General features: G+C 49.7%; 1 protein-coding gene across 3 annotated transcripts in view; it reads left to right on the top strand.

Annotated features, from left to right (window-relative positions):
- The window catches only part of RGS6 (regulator of G protein signaling 6), a 629792-nt gene extending 609695 nt beyond the window's left edge, over window positions 1-20097 (top strand). For 2 of the 3 annotated variants that reach the window (XM_037832376.1, XM_037832375.1), the window contains one exon: window positions 19904-20097. In XM_037832376.1, the coding sequence (XP_037688304.1) occupies window positions 19904-19954 (51 nt within the window). In that variant the 3' untranslated portion in view covers window positions 19955-20097. Of the gene's footprint in view, window positions 1-11231; window positions 11299-19903 lie in introns of all 3 variants that reach the window. The other variant, XM_037832377.1, reaches the window with a different exon arrangement.
- The last annotated feature ends 220 nt before the right edge of the window (window positions 20098-20317 follow it).

The raw sequence follows: 20317 nt of genomic DNA, 5'->3' as shown, positions 1-20317 counted from the left end.
CGTTAGTGGCCTCTGCATGAGCTCCTACATCCCTTAGGGCCCCCGTGAGCCTTGCTCCATGCCATGATGGGGAGAAGAGGGCAGGAGCCATGAGTTGTCCCAGCACGATCCCCAGTACTCTCGGGGCAAGATGGCTGTCAAGCTCTCTAGATCTTGATTCCAATAGACAGAGTATAGACAGGCTACAGAGTCACTGCCCCTGTGGGGAAGAAGCCTTTACCTCTGTGCAACCTGGTTTAGAGAGTGGTAGGGACCATCACAGCAGCACATAAAGGGGCCCCATAGCGACAGATGAGAGCAGTGACCGAGTAGTCCATTCATTGATACACTCATGGAACAGGCATCATTTCTTCTCCCAAGGGGGAGAAACCCAAATGATGCTGACTTGCCTTTTTTTTCCCCCTCCATTGAAGAGGAAAATCTTGTAAAACCTGACTAACATGCAATGAATATCCTTATTTCATCCTTTAACATAAATTCTAAGAATCCTGGGTTGAAAGCAACCTAGTCATTCACCTGTCATAACTAGATGCGTCTTTAACCTCATTTAACATTATATTGGATTTGCGAGAAGTAAACATCACAATGACTCTAGTAGGTGGCAGTTAAATATGGGCGCGTATCCCTTCCCTTCTTCAAGAATCTGCCCTCTCTGTGGTCTTTCTTCATGAGCAATCAGAACTTGCAGAATGCAAGGCCTGCTGGCCCCTGCCTCTCCTCATGGCTGGCTTGCCATGGCCACGTGGTTTCACACTCCAAGAAGGTGCCACAGGCCGTCAGAGGACCAAAAGGCCTCCAGGGCCTCCTCCAACCCAGATGGCCCGATAGAGAGTGGTGGAGGACTCATCTTCCCCCTCTCTTTTGGTGCCTGGCTGCTGAGGATAGAGAATGCTCAGGGATTCTGTTGACAAGACCAGAATCCAATGTGTACTGCATTGGACACTTGGGGGTAAACTTTGGAAAAGAGAGTTTCTCCAGCCCCATGGAGGCACTTCAGGTTGACCGAGTGGGCCGAGAGTGTGAGAGAGGAAGCCTGGTACATGCACGAGATACCCAGACATCTTCAGGCTGACTTCCATGAGAAGTGGGTATCAGGAAAAACCAGAGTGGTATCGATGAAGCTTGGTGAGGAGCATTTATGGTGTCCCTTCATCCCAGGAGTGGTGTTGGTTCAGTGGTTCCCATGGTCCCTTAGCAAAGCTTTTGGAACTAGAAAGCACCAGACCCCTTCCAAACATCCAAGTGCACACATGGAAAAACTTACAGAGATGTTTTCAGGGCTGGCTGAGGAGAAAAATTTCCCAAGCTCCTGAGGTTTTCAGCATGTATATGATAAAAGATTGAAACTTAAAAAAAAAAAAAATACATTCCTAAATTCCCTGCTGCTCTTTTATGAACAGGAGGCTCTATTGGGCGTGCATTTTTATTTTTATTTTTTTTACCCTCCTTGTGCTCTTGGAGTAGCCCCATCTGCCCACTAGATGTAGCTAAGTAGAACAGTGGGATTGTCACATAACTCAAGGCTGGAGCCCAAGGACTTGATCTCAAGAACCCAGTGTTCTAATCAAATGGAACTAACCAATTAATCAATATGCCTTGCTGAGATGCCTAGTCATACTCTGGATATTATATATGTAAAGTGCTTGATTTCTATAAAAGATTTGCATGAATATTTTATCTGCTACATACTGAAAACTATAAAATTAAATGATGGATTAGTTCGAGAGCAGTCTCATGTTGCTGGGAAAGATGTATAAGAGGACCACCTCTGTGATGGGGCTAATGATGGAAAAATGAGGGCTTGAAGCTGGGCTACTCAAAGACCAAGAATGTAAGGACAGCTGCCATTTGGGAATAACTGGTGGCAAGACACATTGACCCAGGAGGTTGGTTAGCTCAGTCTTTAATTCAAAATTAAATCTGAATCCAGATTTTCTCCCCAAAACATACTGATGAACTTTTTTTTTGGGGGGGGGAGGGGGAATCATTGTCATTGGAGAAAGCAATTTATTCTTCGCGAGTCTCACGGCATGTCATGATGTGGAGGGATTGTCTGTTGAAGGCCACAGATGCCCCCTTTTATATGAGCTCCTAGGGAGTAGTTTAGTATGGTTCATGGTTCATGAAAGCTGATGGAGCTGTACTAGTTTGGGTGCAGAAGGTGTTTTGTGCTCCCCAAGAGGCAGTGCTCTGAGAGCTTTCTCCTTCCCAGTTTCATTCCAAGTCATCTAGTACCTGAACATGCAAAGCAAATGTCAGGGGATACTGTGCCAATCATCATACAGTTTGGTGGACTGGAGCAGAGCCACAAAGCCTGCATAAAACCCTGCCTATCTGACATGGAAGGCTCAGATTCAAAATCAAAAATGACTTGAGAGTCCATGGTAGAGTCCATGGCCCATAATGCATCTTTATTCAAAACAGAAAATGGCCCAGCCCCACAGATGGTGAGTTTGACGAGCAGAGCACAGACTGGATTTCAGCAACTTCTTGCCCCCTTGTACAGTGATAACCCATGTGGCTATACGTGGTGTCCCTCGTCCAGGGATCCCCAGTCTCAGAAAGAGCTGTAACACATGGCAGCTTGTCCAGGGGACTCGCAGACATGGCATCAACTCAGGTGAGCTGAAGCAGATTTCTCCTAGTCCTGCCTCCTCTCAGTGGCTTTAAGATATGAAAGCCTTATGGAAACATCTGGCTGGTCATTGTAGATTGCTTTCTATCACCTTCCATCTCCTCCTCAAATTCTTTGATGGAAAGTCCTGGCTGGGGAGAGATAGGGGAGTTTCTCAAACTAAAGACCACTTCCTGCCACTCGATGCAAACCAGCCTGCCACTATATGTCGTCTTCCTGGTTTTGTGGTTGACAGATGACAGTGTCAATATGGGGGTGGCCAGAGCTAAAAGGCTCGCCCTCCCCTCCTCTCTCTTAGGTGTGTGCATTCCTTCAGATTCCTCAAGGGTAGCTATCACAAAAGATTGAGGGTCTCACCAGGGGCTGAGTATGACATGGAGGATCGAAAGGATGCATGGGAAGGAGGGCTAGAGGAAGCAAATGGTGGCAAGTCACAGCAGCAGCAATTTGATTTTCCCTTTGGGGATGGTGGCTGAAGCCATCTGGGGGGAACTCCAACCTGGAGAGGAGAAGTTAGAGGAAGGCCTCTGCTCCTCTGTGCACAGGTCCGTGGAGGAAGCCACAGAGGGGCTGAGGGCTCTTCAGTTAGGAGAAGTGGCAGCCCCAGGTGAAGCTGGTACCGACCTCCCTGGATCCCTTTGCGTGGAGCTCAGTTGAAGCCTCAGCTGCCCTCTTGAGTGCTTGGTAGCCTTGGGCTACAAAGATGGGAAATAAGGTTGCTGAAGCTTCAGCAAGCACTGGAGGCCACCAAGGAGAAAGGAGATGAGGATGAGCTGTTCAGCCACCCCCAAAGATAAAGTGTAGCTTTTATCGGGGTGCACCTTGGAATTGAAGCAGCCAAGGGCCGACAGCGGAGGGAGCCTCAGCCTGTGACAGGGACATCTCTGTGCCAGGCCCTTCTCTCCTGCCTGCCAAGGAATGCAGCAGGAAAGTCAGATGGAGACCAGGGAGCTCTTGGAGCCAGCTGTCACCCTCCCTCCTCCCTCTGTCCTCCTTTCCTCCCTTCCCGGCAAAAAGCCAAGGAAAAGCTAATGAGAGCTGAAAAGTCAGCAGCTCACCCACCCCCTTCCAGGCAACTCTGCAGGAAGAACCCCCCGGCTCCAGGCCCAGGTGCTGAACCGGAAGTGGAAGGCTGAGGCTTCTGGCAGGGGAGGGCAGACAACCAGGGCACTTGGCCAAGCCAGCATCCCCAGGAAGTGGTTCTCCCCTCCTCTTCGACATTTCATGGAGAACAGCCATACACCCTGATGGAATGAAATTCTAGAATGCCTAGACTCAGCCGAGTCTCCAGAGGGCTTTGGGTTCGGCAGAAAAACCCAGCAAGTACTGGGTACTTCCAGCAAGTACTAGTTGGCTAACAGTCTTTACAGTGGGTAGGTTTGCAGTGCAAACGGGCCCTGAGCTCCCTTGGGGGCCACTGGGTCAAAGAACTTGGTTCCAGCTTCTCCCATGCTAGATCCCTGAGTTCCAGCATTAGTGGAGCCCTAGCCCTGGCTAAGGATTGGATATCAATTTCCATAGTAGTACTGGAGAAGGGAAGCATGAAAATCTACCTCTCTTGAGCAGCAAGGACTTTCCTCAACATCCTCCTGCAGAGAGTCTTTTTTTTGCTTCCACCCTCAGCTTGCTAGCTGTGTGCCCTCAGGTAACTCACTAGCCTTCTCTGAGCCTTGGTTTTCTCCGCTGAATAATAGCTTGGACTAGACAATCTCTACAGCCCCTTCCAGCAGAGAGTATTCTGTGGGTATGTGCTTCTCTCCATCCTGAGAATTCTGAGTTGTGCTAATCATCCCTTAGAGTTAGAGAGGAGTCGCCTCCCTCTAAGTATTTATCTAGTCAAAGCTTTGGGGCTAAAGGGCTGGTAGGAGAACTACAAGTGCCACAGGCTACCTAAACCTCAAGCCCCTCTCGGCTGCCCAGGGCTCCTTCATCCATCATGACTCCTGGAGGGCAGAGAGGGAGGGGTCACAAAGAGTGGGGTTAGCAACCTACACCCCACCCTTCTGGTGTGAATGTGCAGCTTAGGGGGGCCTGGGAGAGGGGGCGCGAGGTCAGCTGACTGCCACACCATCCGGTGCATTGTGGAGTCTCGGGCCCTGCAGGCATGGGAAGGAAGGAAATTTGAGCGCTTGGGGACCTCTGCATCGCTGTGCTGCTCACATGCTACCACACTTGCCAGTTCCCTGGGCAACTCTGGCCACCTCGCCACTGTCCTCGTTTAGAGATGAGCAGAAGGAGGTTGCCAGTGACAGTGTCACACAGGTTATACCTAGCGGTAGGTTAGGTCCCCTCTGCTCTCTATCCCTCCATCTCTACCTCAGCTCCATGTGAAGCGTGAAAAAGCGTATTTAACATTATAATTTGGTAGCTAGAAAATGAAAATGTAAAAGCCTATTTTTTATGAACAAACTATAAAATGTACGACAACAGAATCAGACAAGACAAAGTGATTTTCCATGGGGAGGGTGTCTGTCAGAAACTCTGGGGAGGGGTGGGGGGTGGATTTTTATTTCTCAAAAAGGGCCAGAGGTTGTCCTATTTGAGGAACTCAGCCCGAGACCCTGCCACTTCTCTTGGAAGGAGGAACCCACAGCTGTTGCAGCTGATGGTTCAACCTGTCAGTCCAAAGGAGCCAAAAACGTCCTCCCCACAGCGTCCCACTCAGAGGAAAGAACGAGTGGTGATTCAGCCTCCAGACAAATGGGGCGAGCCAGGCTCTGGGGGGCTGCTGTTCCTGCCTCCTCTTGGCCAGCCTGCCCTCTGTTCCATCCCAGCCCCTCTCCTGCCTTCCCCAGACCCCAATGTGCCGAGAACTCAAGCGAAAATCAAACTCCTCTGAGGCAGAAAGGCACAGCTGTGTGTTTCCGCCGCTGATCCAGATCCAATTCGCGTATCCCGCCAGTCTCCTGGAAAGGGAGGCTGGGGGCAAACTGGAAGTATGTGCCAGGCAGGGATCTATTTCGGGAGGTGACCCGCAGCCCTTTGCCACACCAGAACCTTCCTCCCCACCCCCACTCCGGAAAGACATCCTGCTGGAAGGAGCTCTCGCTTTAGAAGTGGCGGGTGGGGGCTGTGGGCTTTTCAGCCTGTACCTTGCCCCTGGTACAGTCCGGTTCCGGCACCTGTCCTCACACAACCACACAGGAACTGCCAGAGGCTCCCACCTGTCCAGGGAGAAAGCAGAGGGTGAAGGCGAATGCAGGGCCCTAAGCAGGATAAACAGCAGGAAAAGCAGACCACTCAGGAGACGGGACACCCACTCTGCAGAGGAGGGCACCGGACTCAGCCCTGCCAGGGAGAGCAGCGGCGTCACCAAAGAAGGAGCAGGAGAGAGAACCCTCCAGGCATGAGAGGCAGCAGGAACCTCGGCAGGGGAAGCAGCTGCTGACGTCAAGGTCAAGGAGAAGAGACCAAACTCTGCCTGTTTCCCACACTGCAGAGTTAAAAGAGAGGGCAGAGGCCTCAAGGTCGAAGTGCCTTGAAGGCTCAGGAGTAAGACCTGATGGAATTCCCCCCAAAATGAGGAGATTCAGCCTTTTTTTAACTAGAGATTCAACCTTTTTTTAAAGCCACAAATGAGTCACCTGGTTCGAGTCAAGTTTGAAAAGCATGGCATTCTGGGAGGAGGGCGGGATGCGTGTCTGTGCACAAGAACAATCTGGAAACGCTGCTCTGAGGCAAAACGGCCAAACAGGACACTGAGGGGAGCTGAGAGGAAGCGTAGAGCAGTGGGATTTTCAGTTTAGTGTTATTTGCTTCAGAAACTGAGAGAAAGACCTTTGGGTGTTGGTTTGATGGTTCCCCCAATGAATGGAAAGGCAGAACAAGGCTGGGCGTGTGTGACACCCCAGAAGTGGCCAGGCCCGGATGGCTGTGGCTCCACCCCACTCCCTGATCTTGGTCAAGTCCTTTGGCCTGAGCGGTGGCACCAGGGCCCCAAGTGGGAATGGGCCTCTTGGTGTAGTATTTGGTGGGTTCTCTCCTCTTACTCGGAGGGTGGCCATACTAACTACATTCCCTGCTCCAAAAAGTATTTTTCTGTGGCCTATTATCAGTACAACAAAGTTGAAAATAATGTCCACTCCTGCTCTCCCTTCCCCTGCCCCTTTACTATCTCCATGTTTGCCTACATATATATATATATATGGCAAATATATTCGTGGTGTCCAAATGGCTGATGAGAGGGTGAATTCATAGCTCTGTATCAATTGGTTGTGGGCCACTGGGGTCCAACCATAGCCCCATCCTGTCCAACTTCCTTTGTGATGACTTGAAGAGGCAAACATGCCAATCATATTGAGAGATCCAAAACTGAAAGATATTGCTCATTTGGTAGATAGTGGGACTTGAAAATTATCTCCTTGGGCTGTGGTGACGGGTCAAATGAATCAGATAAAATTCACATCAAAAAATTCAGTTTCATTACTACAGGATGGCATTCTCAACCTTCACTGCAATTAGAATTTTTTTAATTCTAGGGTTATAATTCCCTGCAAAAAAAAAAAATAAGCAAAACAGGATGCAATTGCTTACCAAAAATAAAGCAACTTTAGGTTGTGATTGCAAACGTGGAGCAGAAAAATGAGAAGCATCCCACTGCTTTCTGCATGGATCCGGAGTGTGTTGATCCTTGGTTCCAAGCCCCACATTTTATCAGGAACTTTAACAAACTAGAGAAAATTCAGAAGAGAAAAATGGGGTGACAAAGGGAGTCTGGAAACCACATCAGATGAGACTGAAGTCAAGATGCTCAGCCTCCAAGGGGACTTGAAAGCCTTTGTGAGATATATTTATGTTTGCTTCCAGAGGGAGTGGACACTTCTGTATAGTTCCAGAGGGCAAAGTTGGAACAAATGGGTAGACGAGATGGGGCGGGTCACTTTACTGCAGAATTTTCTAACAGTAGCAACTCTCCAACAATGGAATATGCCTCCACAAGGAGCAATGAGCTCCCTGTAAAGATTTAGAAGCTGAATGGTCAAGGATATTGTAGAACAGGTTTCTGCATTGAATTTCATGGTCTTTTCCCACTGGAATCCTGTGCGGCCTTAAATATTTGTTAGGTGGATCCTCTGTGTTTCATTCTGTGGTTTTTAAATAAGACATGGTAAAGGAGAATAGATCATATAGAGGAAGTTTGCTGAGATTGGAGGAGAGGAATCTAAAAATTCAGATTAGACTCTGCCTTGAGTTTTGAGGGAGAAGACGCCATATGATGACATGGTCAAAGCAAGGGAACTGTCACAAGGTGGAATTACTGCCCTTCACATGTCATCCTTGCCTTTTTTTTTTTTTTTTAAGTCATTTGCTGCTGCAGCAGCCTGAGCTCTAGGCAACAGGGCTGTCTCCCCTGAGTGCCTAAAAGGAGGTCAGAGAGTGGAGGACACCTGTGCCCATTGGCCCAGGGAGGCTGGGCAGCTGCGGTCAGGTGGACTGAGCACAGAGAAAGCCCTGGGTCAGAGAAAGTTTAGTTTGTCATTGTTCCCATGCAGAAAGGGTCTTTCATTGCAAGCAGAAAAGATAATAGAGCCACTTGCCTTTTACCCAGTCAGTACCTGTTGCAGATTTCAGGTGAGCAAGCTGGAACCCAGAGTGGCTTAGCCCAGCTAGAGACAGAAATGCCCCCTGAGACCTAAGGGTGGGGGGAAACTGCCCTCCCTTGGCTCCCCTCCTCCTGAGCCCTGCCTCAGGAACTCATCCTCAAGCCACCTCAGGTTAGGGAAGAACTTTCATGTCACATTCTCTCCAGCTGTCCTGAGAACCTACTGCTCATGACACTCCTTCCCCTCTTGGGCTTCACCCGGGCTGCTTTCAACTCATCATGGTGTTGTATAATTATGGTGATTATAGCTCAGGGCTCTTTCCTCTCCTCATCTTTTGCTTCCAAATTCTTTGAGGCCTCTCATTAAACACGGAGATCCCAGTCAGTTCAGCAAAGTTTTAATAAGACATTTTTTAAAGCTAAAGAAATCTCAGAGTTGTTACTGTGTTCCCTCAGACATCCTTTTAAACCCTGTCATGCAGTAATGGTGCCGGGATATAAGAGGTGAGGAAGATGAGTTATGGGAATCTGGGAAGACCCGTACTTTTTGCAGGGTTGGAGAACTATTTTACACCCTGTCTTTCTGGTTTGTACCAAGAGCATGGTGCATTTAACCCCCAAGCCTAAGGGGGAAAGGCAGACTGTTAAGCAAGGACAGACACCCTGGCCTTTACATCATACCAGATGAAGTTGGGAAATGGGATGGGTCATCTAATGCAGAACTCAACCTAACTTGGGAATCTGGAACTATCCTAATGGGTTCCTGTCCTGAATGACACTGGAAGGTTCCAGGGCATCCATCATTCTAAATATACAAAGCAGTCAGCTGTTAGCACTGGAGTGATCATGATCCACTGGCCATATCACTTGGTGTATGACACAGCTTCAGGTCCCATCATTTGATAGCCCTCAGGCCAGATGTGTTTCTGGATTTGTAGGATGTTGTGAGAAGGATCGCCAGGAAGTGGTATGGGTGGGGTGGTGCCTACAGAGCTGCACTCAGACTCCGCCATCAGGATTCCCTCATTTTGTTACTCCCCAGGGAGTGCAGTCTCACCCTCCGGAGTTGGTGACCACACATTGACAGCATGGTGAGGGGCCTCCTGCTCCAGCAGGAGGGTGGTGTTCCTGAGAGGGGGTCCTGATTGACCCCTGGGGGCTAACTTAGCCTCAGCCATCCAGACTATGCCTTACCCTAGCAATAGCCAGTTAACCCACTGCTTCTGTGGCAGATGAGTAAGGAGCTGGCACGTGATACAGCAGCACCGATCACCCACAGCTAAATGTTGTTGAAAACCTGGTAGGGAGATTTTCCACAACTGCATCCTCATCCACCACTGAGAGTGACCTGCTTGCTTTGCCCCCAGTGTAGAGAAGTGGGTCAAGCTGGAGACACACAGCCCCAGTCTGAGCCTATATATCTCCCCTTGGTATTGGTAGAAGACCCTTGGCAGGTCGCTCACTTCCCTTCTGGGTATAGCAACGCCTTCTGCACAGGGCAGATGTGAGGAGTAAATGAGGGCAAAATACCAATAGTAATAGCAAAGAGCTGCCATGTCCTGGGACCCCATAGTATCATTCTGTGGGCATCCAGGTCATCCCACGCTTGGCCTGACATGAACTTTGGGTCTAATCAAGCTCCGCCACTTACAAGCTGTGTGACTTGGGCAGCTCCTCTAAGCCTCAGTTTCCACATCTATAAAAGGGAGGCAGGAGTAAGAGATTAAATGGGGGAAAATATGTAAAGTGCTTTAAGCAGTATAGGCAGCGTGTGCACTCAACAAGTGTAGCACTTAGTGATACTATTTTCATTATTAGGATTTTATTTGCAGCCCGTCTTAGCTCTTCACTCATGACCTTATTTAATTTCCAACCATATTCTGTGAGGTTGGTATCATCTTCTTTATTTTGCAGTTGAGGACAGGTAAGTGAGTATCTCATACATGCCAATGTGCACAAAACACATTTACTTAATCACAGTGGCCAGCTCATGGTAACGACTCAATAAACGGTGGCTCTTATTATTGACTTATTTTTAAGGTAGACTCAGAGAGCCAGGTTCTCTGCTTTCCCTGGGGATGGAGGGACTGTGGTGCCCAGCAGGCCAGCTTCTGCTCTGTGGCTGATTTCTCGGGGCCCCTACACACTCCCAGAAAGCCGAGGGTGCCGTGGGCTGGTCAGCCTGCGTGGTGCTGGGAGCTGGGGAGGAGCCACCAGTAACGCATTACCATGTACATTACCACGATCTGGCATTTGCTGCTCCCCAACCCAAGAGGCAGGACCCTAAGATGCCTCCTGCTTCCAGACACAGATCAGCAACAGTTCTACCCACCATAAGAGCCTGGAATCCAGTCATCCAAACGTAGCCTTCTGCTGGCCGAAGCATCATTCCCAGAAACACTCAGCTCTCAGCTGTCTCTGCCTGGAGCCACCCTGAGCAGTACAACCTCACCAAGTCCAGTTGCTCCACCTGCCAGATAAAACAGAGGCTGCTATTTTTTAACCACTTATTGCAAGCTGGGGTTGTTGGAGTCAAAAGCCAGTAGCAGGGGGTGCTTTGAAATCTGTCCATAAACCGGCTCCCTGGGATGCACGCTCCTACTGCTTGTAATATTGACAGAAAGAGAAGCAGGGAGGCCATTTCCATGGACAGGAATGGCTTTTTCCTGGGGAGTGTTCAGTTTTTATATGTGTATTTTAAGGTAAATGCTTTAAGTTTGCAGTAGTTGCCTGATGTAAAATTCTGCAGCCAGGCACATGGCTGCTTATGCGCCTTGCATGAGATGCTTATGTAAGTGCCCTTGGGGTAGACATGCACGTGGACGCGTACATGTGGGCACAGGTGCATGGGCTGCCTGCCTGATGTGAGCCCCCGTGTGCAGTGTTGGGATGCACGTGCCCATTCGCTGCAGACCTGCATGTGCCCCTGTGCGTGCATCGCATGCCCGCTGCCTCTGTGGGTCTGGGCAGGGGCTCCTCTAAAGCCGCAGGTCTTCATGGTTTCAGCTGGATAAGTTATTCTTCACTTCCCTTCCCCAAAACACAATTGCCTAGTGCTGCTGGCGCAGAGTCAGAATGGCCGCTGCGTTGCACCCCCGAGGCGGCTTCCTTCCAGCAGTGGGTGAGTTATCCCGGCGTCTGCACACTCTCTAACCTTCTTTGGGATCCTTTTGCACAGAAGGTGCTCCAAAATCCAGGAGAGATCATCTGTTTGTCCGTGGTCCCCTATCCACCAGCCACTCCTGTTCTCACGCCCTGGTTCCATAGACAGTCAACAGCGCTCATTTCTTGCTGTCTCCGTTTCCTCTGCCCAGTTTTTTACACCCATAGTATTTCCTTCCTAAGAAACAAGTTGCTGAGGGGTCCAGTAATGATGTTGAAATGAGCCTCATGTCTTTAGCTACTGACCCTGTAACCCTCTCTTCTCCTAGACTCCAGTCTAAGCAGAATAGGGCAGAGATGCCCATGACCTTTGGAGATGCTTTTAAATCCAACAGCAGCATCCTTGGGCTTCATCTCCCAGCTACAGGTTCCATAACCCTTCTGCAGTAGACCCAGTGCCAGGTCCCGCAGAAAATGTGGAACTCTTACATTCCTATATACCAGACCACCAAGGTGGGAGAGGCTGGAAAACTGCCCATCCTCTGTCCCATAGGGACCAAAAGCACCACAGCAACATATGAGGAGGGGCTGTAGGGAGGCAAGAAGGTTCTCTGTAGCTAGGAGTCCACTGACCTAAGTTCCTATCCAGGAATCCCCTGAAAATGCTGCCTAACCTGTTCCCTGCTACACACCTCTTTAGGTTAGGAATGCAAGTCTGATAAATGCCTCATGAACTGCATTCCTGGTGGTAGGAAGAAAAGAGAAATGAGTCAGCCCTCTTATGCATATGTGTCCTAATGGACAGAGGTGGAAGGGGGTCATGTTATTCACTGAAGTGTTATGCTTTTTGGGGTTCAGCAAGTTCACTGTCTGTGCTTTATAGACTCTGCATTGGCAGCTGGCTTGATCAAAGACCCCAAACAATGTACATGTTTGGGGTGATCGTATTTGGAGGAGATGATCAGTGCCCTTGAGACAATGGAGTTAGGGTCCTTGGGGGTCCTCGGAAGAAACACATACTATCAGGCCAAGAGACTTCCACGTGTTGCCTTGTCCACAATATCACGGTACTAAACTTCAGCTGTACCCTCCCACTAGTCATGGCCGTGTACTTGAACTTTCTCATGGAAAAAAGTAGCATCAAGTTGTTGCCAATAGCAACATAGCCATGACTCTGTTTCCTTAAGCCTTTTGGCCTTTGCCTAATTATGAGTGAACCAGAGCTTAGAAGCCAAAGTACATTTGGGGAGAAAAAGAGGAAGAGGCAGGCCCTGCACGACTGCAGGAATGCATGCTACTGCTGGGCTTTGCAAGCAGAATGCCTCCCCTCCACTCCGCTCCTGAGCCCAGCAAGAATTTCCTGCAAACTGAGTGTAGAAAGAGCAACAGTGTTGTTCAGTCTGGATAAGAGGAAGGAGAGAAGAGATCCCAGTAATGGAAAGAAGACATTTCCCCTGTGCAGGAATAAAGAATAGCAGGGAAAATGGCAATGCACAACTTGGAAAAGAGACCAGGAGTTGGTGCCTGGGCAGTCTGCCACCAATGGAGGGCACCACTACCTTTGCCACTCCCGACATCCCTGCCTGGTCCCAGATTTGCCCCAGCACAGTGGGGGAGCCATGGAGGAAGGTCACCCCACACCCACCAGCACCAACAGGCAGAAGCTGGCCTCTGCAAAAAGCTGCCATAAGTGATGAGTGTGATGGGAGCAGGAGTCAGGGGTGTCAGGAACGGCACCCAGGGAGGGGTTCACCAGCCTGGCTGGGACACCCCAAATTAGGCACTGGCCCTAGAATGGTTCACAATGGGGTTGGTTTAATTAGAGTCAAGCAGCTCTACCTGCCCCACCCTAGAAAGGTAAACATCACACCTGCTTCTCTCCTCCCTGGGACGCTTGCTATGTGGGCTCCCAGAGGTATTGGCATCACCAACAGGGCCACAAACAGATCTGCGGCTTCACCTGGCCCACCTGGCAGCCACCCCCTTTCATCCCAGGTGCACCACATGGTGGTGCCCTCCACCCAGCTCAGCACAGTAGCCAGGCTCATTTTGCCAGGTCCGTCAGCCAGAAAGTGGCACCTCCCCTCTCAGGTTTCCCAAGTGCCACGAGGGCAAGCACCTCAGCAGAAAGTGTCTGAGATGGGGTCCAGTGTGTCCAAGAGCTGACGCTTCTTTCTGGGTGAGGCTGAGAAAATCACCCCGTGCTACCCAGAGAGGTCACCCAGCATGGGTGGGCATAGAGGAGTGCTGGTCCCTGAACGTTCCCATCTGCCTCCTCCCGTGGACGTGACAGCCACGTAAAAGTAGGGGTGGGGCCGGGAGGGCAGAACCCTTCCACCCTGCCACTGATGAGCTGTATGCACTTGGCAGGCGAGTTACTTAAGCTCAATGTAAGCCTGTTTCCTCTTCTCTTAAGTAGGGGTTAAAGTAACACCAGGCAGCAAGGATGCTGTGGCTATTAGGGAAAGTGTCTATAAAATGTCTAGTATCCTGCTTGAAACACAATAGCTGCTCAAGTTCAACAAACAGGTGGCTCTTAGTAACTGTCTCGGAAGCTAACCTGTGCCCCTGGTAAGGGGACCCAGCCCCAGCCCCAGCTCACCCCCATCAAACACCTGGGTGATTTGAAGAGGAGGGCACTTGAGAAGGGAGGGTCCATGAGGTATTGATACCATCCCATTGGGCAAGAATAAGAAATTCAAAGAGAAAGGCCCCAGGAGATGAGAGGGTGGATTGGTCCTTTTAGATTAACCCAGACATCCGGGCTGGCAGCACCTTTTTTAAATTAAAAATAAATACATAAAGCATAGGTGGTTGGCAATACAGGCTAGAATAATGTGTCTGAGCCTGCTAATGGTCCCAGTGACTTTTCATGGGAATTGCTTTCAATGTGGGTCCTGGGTAGATCCCATATACCCACCGTTTACATGGCAAAATGGTTGCTGTACCTCTTTACCTAAGATGGTCTACAGTTTCAAATGAATCCACTGTTTTTATTTTGACCGTATTTCTTATTTTTTAACAGGTTCAGGTTTAAACATACTTGAATGAATATTCATGTTTCACCCAGTGAATTTTTTTTCCCTTGATTTTCAGCCCTTGATTTTTTTTTTTTTTTTAATTTGGGGGTTGTTTTATATTTGTGTATGGTATATCTTCTTATTTTAAAAATCAAATAAAGAGAATATTTTAGAACCAAATAAATCAGCCCTTCAGTTCCCGGGAGAGATTAGAAATCTTGGCAAAGACCCAGGAGTGACACCGACCCCAAGAATGGATCTTGCCACAGGGCCCTTCCCCCCATCACCCCCCACCCTCACCCCACTACTAAAGTTCTCTTGGCCTCCCACTGCTGCTCCCCTGCTATGGATTAGCGGAAGGTTGTCTATTCCCATAACCTGGGTTATCCATTTCATCTGCCCCTCCTCTTGCTTCACAAAGTTGAATAGAGGGTGAGGAGAGATGGAGAGTTGAAAAAAATTTTGAAACTATATCAGGTGAGGATTTTCCTACCATCCCTTGCCAAACTACCCCAAGCAAATGGTGATCTCCCCTAATTTGAAAGAGTGAGGAAGGAGATGCCACAGTGGAAAAGGCACATGGGGACACCGTCTTCCATGATCAGTCTTCATCCTCCAATGAAGTCAGACAGGTCCTCGCCTCGCCCTGCTCATATCAAACCCAAGCCAGGACCCTTACCTTTCTGCCCAACTCTTAGGCTCCTGACTTGGGCTCTCCTCAGCAAGCCCCCCCACCCCCACCCCCCAGGACTGTGGGTCCTCACTTATATGTCCTGAAAGAGCTGGAGCATCATGCAGCTCATAGTTGACCTTCCGTCACCTTGAGAGGACAGCTCATCTCTCTGGCCTCCCACTTGCTGGCTGCTGAGGTCACTTGGCGAGACTTACTTTGCAAAACACCATTTTTTTCATTAGTGAGGATGAAAAATGCCTGTGAATTTTGGATCAGTTTGGATCAACAGAAGCTAGAAACAGTGTTCCAAATTAATTCTATTGAAGGTTCTACTTCTCCTAGCAGAGGAACCTGGGTTTCTCCCATACTGGAGGGGGAAGCATTGAATTCATCCAAAAGGCCAAGTTGAGCCCAGCAACTGAAAAAGAGTAAGACCTAGGAAATTCTAAGGCAGTGATATGATAGTGGGGGTTTTCTTCTGATCTGTTTTTGCAATTTTGAGATATAATTATATACAGTAAAATGCACAGATCTTAAATGTACGGTTCAATGAATTTGTCAAATATGTATTCCTTTGTAACCTATACCCCATTACCCTAGAAAGTTCCCACATGCCCCTTTCCAGTCACTCTTGCCCCCTCTCCTCCATCCAGGCATCCACTGTGGATTTCTAGCCCCCACAGAAGCCTGAAATTTTTTTAATGCTATTTTCTTGAGCTATAGTCACACACCATACAATCATCTGAAGTGCACAATCAATTATTTACAGTATCACCATATAGAGAAGCCTGGATTTTGACTTGGTGAACTTGAGCTCTGTAACTTTGGTTGTGGGTCATCTGGGCAAGTCAGCAAGAGAATCCCATCAGGAGCTCAGATGTCTTTGCTCCCTTGGCTTTGAAAAGGACCCTTCCCGAGCCCCTATTGCTTGGCTCCGCTACCCTATAAGGCCATCTAACCCCCAGGGCTACTCTCTGAGCCATAGCCCTATTCCCAGCCAAAGATTTTTAGCATCAGTCTCCCAGGTAAGTAAATGATGAAAGCTCTTGGTAACCTGGATTGTGCATGCGTTGTTGAGTCACATCTGGAAGTGTGATGCACAGAGCCACAGCATGTCCAGCAGCATGTGATTTTTCTTAAAACACTGCACAAAAGGGAGCTGTTCCTGTTGTGCATTTCCTTTCAGAAACAAAGAATTCCATGACCACCTTCTTCCAGGCTTCTAGCCACCAAGATGGCCACTGAGCTGAAATGATTAGTCAGGGCGGAGGGTGGGAATTGAATGTGTGGGTGTTTGTGAACCCAGCACCCAGCCTGTGGTCCATGAAATTGAAGAATCCAAAATTCTGTTGGATTACACTTTGCCAAACGTCTAGAAGGTGAAAAGCACTCCGTCTGTATGCAAAGCTTTGGCGTCTCTGGAATGCACCTTATGTGGCTTGGTGCTTAATCACTGTATTTCTTCACTTGGACAAAGGCTGCCTGCTAATAGCATTTTCAACCACCCTTAGCTGCTTCGCTCAGCTCCGCCAAGGCCTCGGGCTGAGCTGGCTGCAGTTTCCTGGCACCATGATATGTTCCCAGCTGACCAGCCCTAAGGAACATCACACATTCACATCCTGAAAAAACTGCCTCCTCCTTTTGCAAGCACCCTGCAGAGGCAGAATTACCACTCCCATTTCTAAGTGGTTCCTTCAGAATCATCCAAACTGGAGGAGAGGATGTGGGTGAAGGGGACGGGACCCTAGTGTGCAGGCTGGGAGCTCTCCTTTCCCTGGGGAGCTCCCTGCAAACCCAAAGCAGCATATAGTTGGGGGCAGCTCATTGCTGAACATACGTAGCTTCTGCTGTCAGATTTTGCTTTGATCCCTGAAGCGTGCTTGCTGGATTTCTTCCCTAAAGCCCCAGACCAGGCATCCAGCCATGCCTGTGTCCTGCATGATTAACCACTTTCCAGGCTGAGCCTGCCTCCACTCACCCGGGAGGTCACCATGTAGCGAGGCAGATTGCAGCTGAGCTGAGCTGCTTCCCGAGCAGACCCAAACCCGCTGACCTCCATCTTTAGCAGCAGACCTGGCATTTGGTAAATGTGGGAGCACAGGAGTGGGGAGAGGGAGACAAAAATGCCAAGGAGCACCACCTGGATTTCAGCGAGGTTGGGCACAATCCCGGGGTAGTCGCTAGGCTGGTCAGTTGTACCGTCCTCCTCTGAAGTCCCGGGAAGTTGGAGCAGTTGGGGGCAAGGGGAGGGGCAGGCACTGACAGTTCAAGGCTGGCCACAGGTCCTCTGCGTCAGAGCTGTGAGGCTGAGCTCCAGGACGCAGGCAGGAAGGGATTAATTAGCACCTCCAAGCCCAGCCCAGCCCATTCTGTGGAACTGGGAGGAGTGGGGGATGGGGGCCCCCAAAGCACCCAAAACAAATAGACAGATATGTGGTCCTCCAGAAATAGATCCTCCAACCTCCCCCAACCCACAGCTCCCTCCCTGCCCAAAATGACCTCACTAATGAGAAGGAAGCTGTAATGAGAGCTTGGACCACCTGGTACACCTTACAATCGTTTATCTCCAGGCTTTTAACACACACACACACACACACACACACACACACACGCACACACACACGCACATTGGCAATGGACTGTTATCCAGAAGATTTAGCGATTTTTTTTTTCTTTTTTTTTTTTTTTTTTGCATTTCTTCCAGCTTAATCAGAGCTCCCAATGCTGTGTATAGAAAACCCAGAACATATATATTTGGGTGCATGATGTGTAATTTGTAGCCCGGTGGAAGAGGGATGGGTGGAGGGAGAAGAAGCCGCTGTTTGGTACGTGGTTACCACAACAATGAGCAACAGCCAAGAGGGAAGCAAAATTCCTTTGTGCTTTTAATGTGAGCTGGGATGGACATGGGTAAAGGAAGTGGGGTGTGCTTGTAAGAGCTCTGGGACCAGGAGGCCCCTGGATGCATCGGCTCCTCATTTCCCCAGAGAGGACCCCCTCCACACACACGTACACCAATGCTTCCTGCCTTCAGGCCTGCACAGAGAAGGACCATTCCCAGGTGAACCAAGTGGATGACAGATGTCTCATTCTCCATGTAAGAAAGAGCAGTCAAGGAGAGTAGCAGCTAGGCTGTGTGCCACAGAGTCCAGGGCTGGAGGGGAGATCTTGGAGGTCAGCCTCTGCCTTCTAAGAGTTATTGTTGTACCCAACTGACTCCAGACAAAGGAATCACCATCCTGCTTTTAGTGATTTTCAAAGACTGACACTGTACTCCTCTAGGATTAAAAAATATATATCTGATTTAAAAAATCCTTAGCTTCATATAAATTAATCCTGCTGCAGGCTAAGTATAGTGTATTTGAAGATTCAGATAAGGTTGCTGATGGGGAGATTTTGTGTGCATGTGTGGTTTTTGTTTTTGTTGTTTCTAAGATAGGGAAGGAAAAATGGGAAGTTTTGCCTCACTAGTGAACATTGGCAGTAAAAGACAGGGAAGGAAAAATGAGCAAGAGGAGGTAGATGCAGCCTTTCCGACAGCACCTGAAGGCAATCCCATTTCTGCACAAGCTTCCATCCACACCATCATAATTCTTGAAATCAGGCTGGTCACATCCCTCCATAAGGGGACGACATATCATCCTGCATCCAGTGAACTCACAGCCCATGTTGTTTGTTTATGAGATACACCCATTATCCATCAATTCATCAATCAGCAGGTTTATTGAGTACCCTACCAGGCTTCACACACCTGATCAATTTTTTTTAATTACATCCAGCTTCCATGCAGCCGAGCCCAGTGAATGAGATGAACCAACACAGGCCACTTAGAATGAACCTGAGGAACCACCGGCCCTTGCAATCTCACGCCACCAAACACCACAGCCCATGCTGACTAGCGGTCAGAAGTTGCCCTTCACGGATGGCAATGGTGTCACTGACCTGCTGTCAATAATAGGACAGGTTTTGAGTGTTTTCCCAGACACGGTGATCATTCTGCTTGGGTCCAGCCATCCTCTCCTTTAAACCCGTAAAGTGGGTGAGCAAGAAAACAGGTAGAGACTGTGTCAGGGGAAATACACAGGGTGACCCAGCCTCACTTGTCCTCCTCATACCTGTACTTGGGACCCAACCCTGAGCCCCCTCCCCAGATCAGAGGCTCCTCAACCTCCCCCTCTCCAGCATATAGACAGTCGGACTATCCAGGACCAGACCGCCCAGGCCAGTTTATTTTTGTTATTTTCGAGAAAAATTGCTACCTATATCATGAGTCATTCAATTTGCTGTGGAGTCATTAAACTTGGCCACTGGGTACCAGAGATGGGAAGCCCAGAAGAGAAGAGATGGTGTGAGCACACTGCCCTGGCCCTATGGGGGCGCCCGTTAGCCAGCCCAGGCCCCTGTCACTTTCACAGTCCCAGAACCTGTCATCGAGAGGCCCCAAAGCCTGTGTGCCACTCCCAAGGAAAACTCTATACTGCATTTCAAACAGGATTCGTAGTTCTTTACATTTATAAGACTAATTAACCCACTAGTTTCTAATCACCCACATCCTTAGTCATCATCCCAGCGGGTCAGCCTATCCACCACAACCTCAATACTCCCAAATCCATCTACTTCTTGACCAAAATCAAATGTAGGGGCAGGCCACAGACATTGAGAGATACTCAACCTGAGGGTTTAAGTGTCTGACTTAAGTAAAATCCCAGTCCCCAGCAACCTGCTCTCATTCCCTTCACCGGCCCCAGAGCCCTGGTTCCGCCCACCTGCCCCCAGTGGAGCTTCCCGAGCGCCTAGACAAACATCAGGGTGCTCGCTGGGTCGGTTAGCCAAGGCCCTTAGGCCTCCGTGGCTTCCGCAAGGATTAACTCAGCTCTCCGGCTCTCTGTCTGTGTCCCCGCTGTGCCTCCCTGTCCGCTGTGTCTCTGCAGGGAAAGTCGCTGGCGGGCAAGCGCCTCCCGGGCCTGATGCAGTCCTCCTGACGGTGCCTTCCGCAGGGCCGGGGGCCGGGCCCGCGGACCCCACGGGCAGGCGGCGGCGCTCCACCTCCGCCGAGAGAGCCTCCTTGCGGGGAGATCTGGTCACCGTGAAAGAGAAAGAGTGAGGGAGATGGCGGGCAAAGGCGGGGAGACCCGGCGGGTGAACGGGGAGACCGGAAAGGAGAAGTCCGCGGAGCCGGGGGTCCGCCCGGTGGAGGCTGCTGTTTACAACACTCTGTCCCCCGTGCAGTGTGCTCCCCACGCCGCGTTCTCGGCGAGGCCCTTGTTCCTAAGCGCGCTCGGGGGAGGACACCTCTTGGGGCTCCCGTTGGACTACGACTTGCTGTTATATTCCTATTATCATCA

The sequence above is a fragment of the Choloepus didactylus genome, chromosome 4 (genome assembly GCF_015220235.1).
Source record: "Choloepus didactylus isolate mChoDid1 chromosome 4, mChoDid1.pri, whole genome shotgun sequence".
In the NCBI taxonomy this organism is placed as follows: Eukaryota; Metazoa; Chordata; class Mammalia; order Pilosa; family Megalonychidae; genus Choloepus; species Choloepus didactylus.
This window is presented reverse-complemented; position numbering and strand designations above follow the sequence as displayed.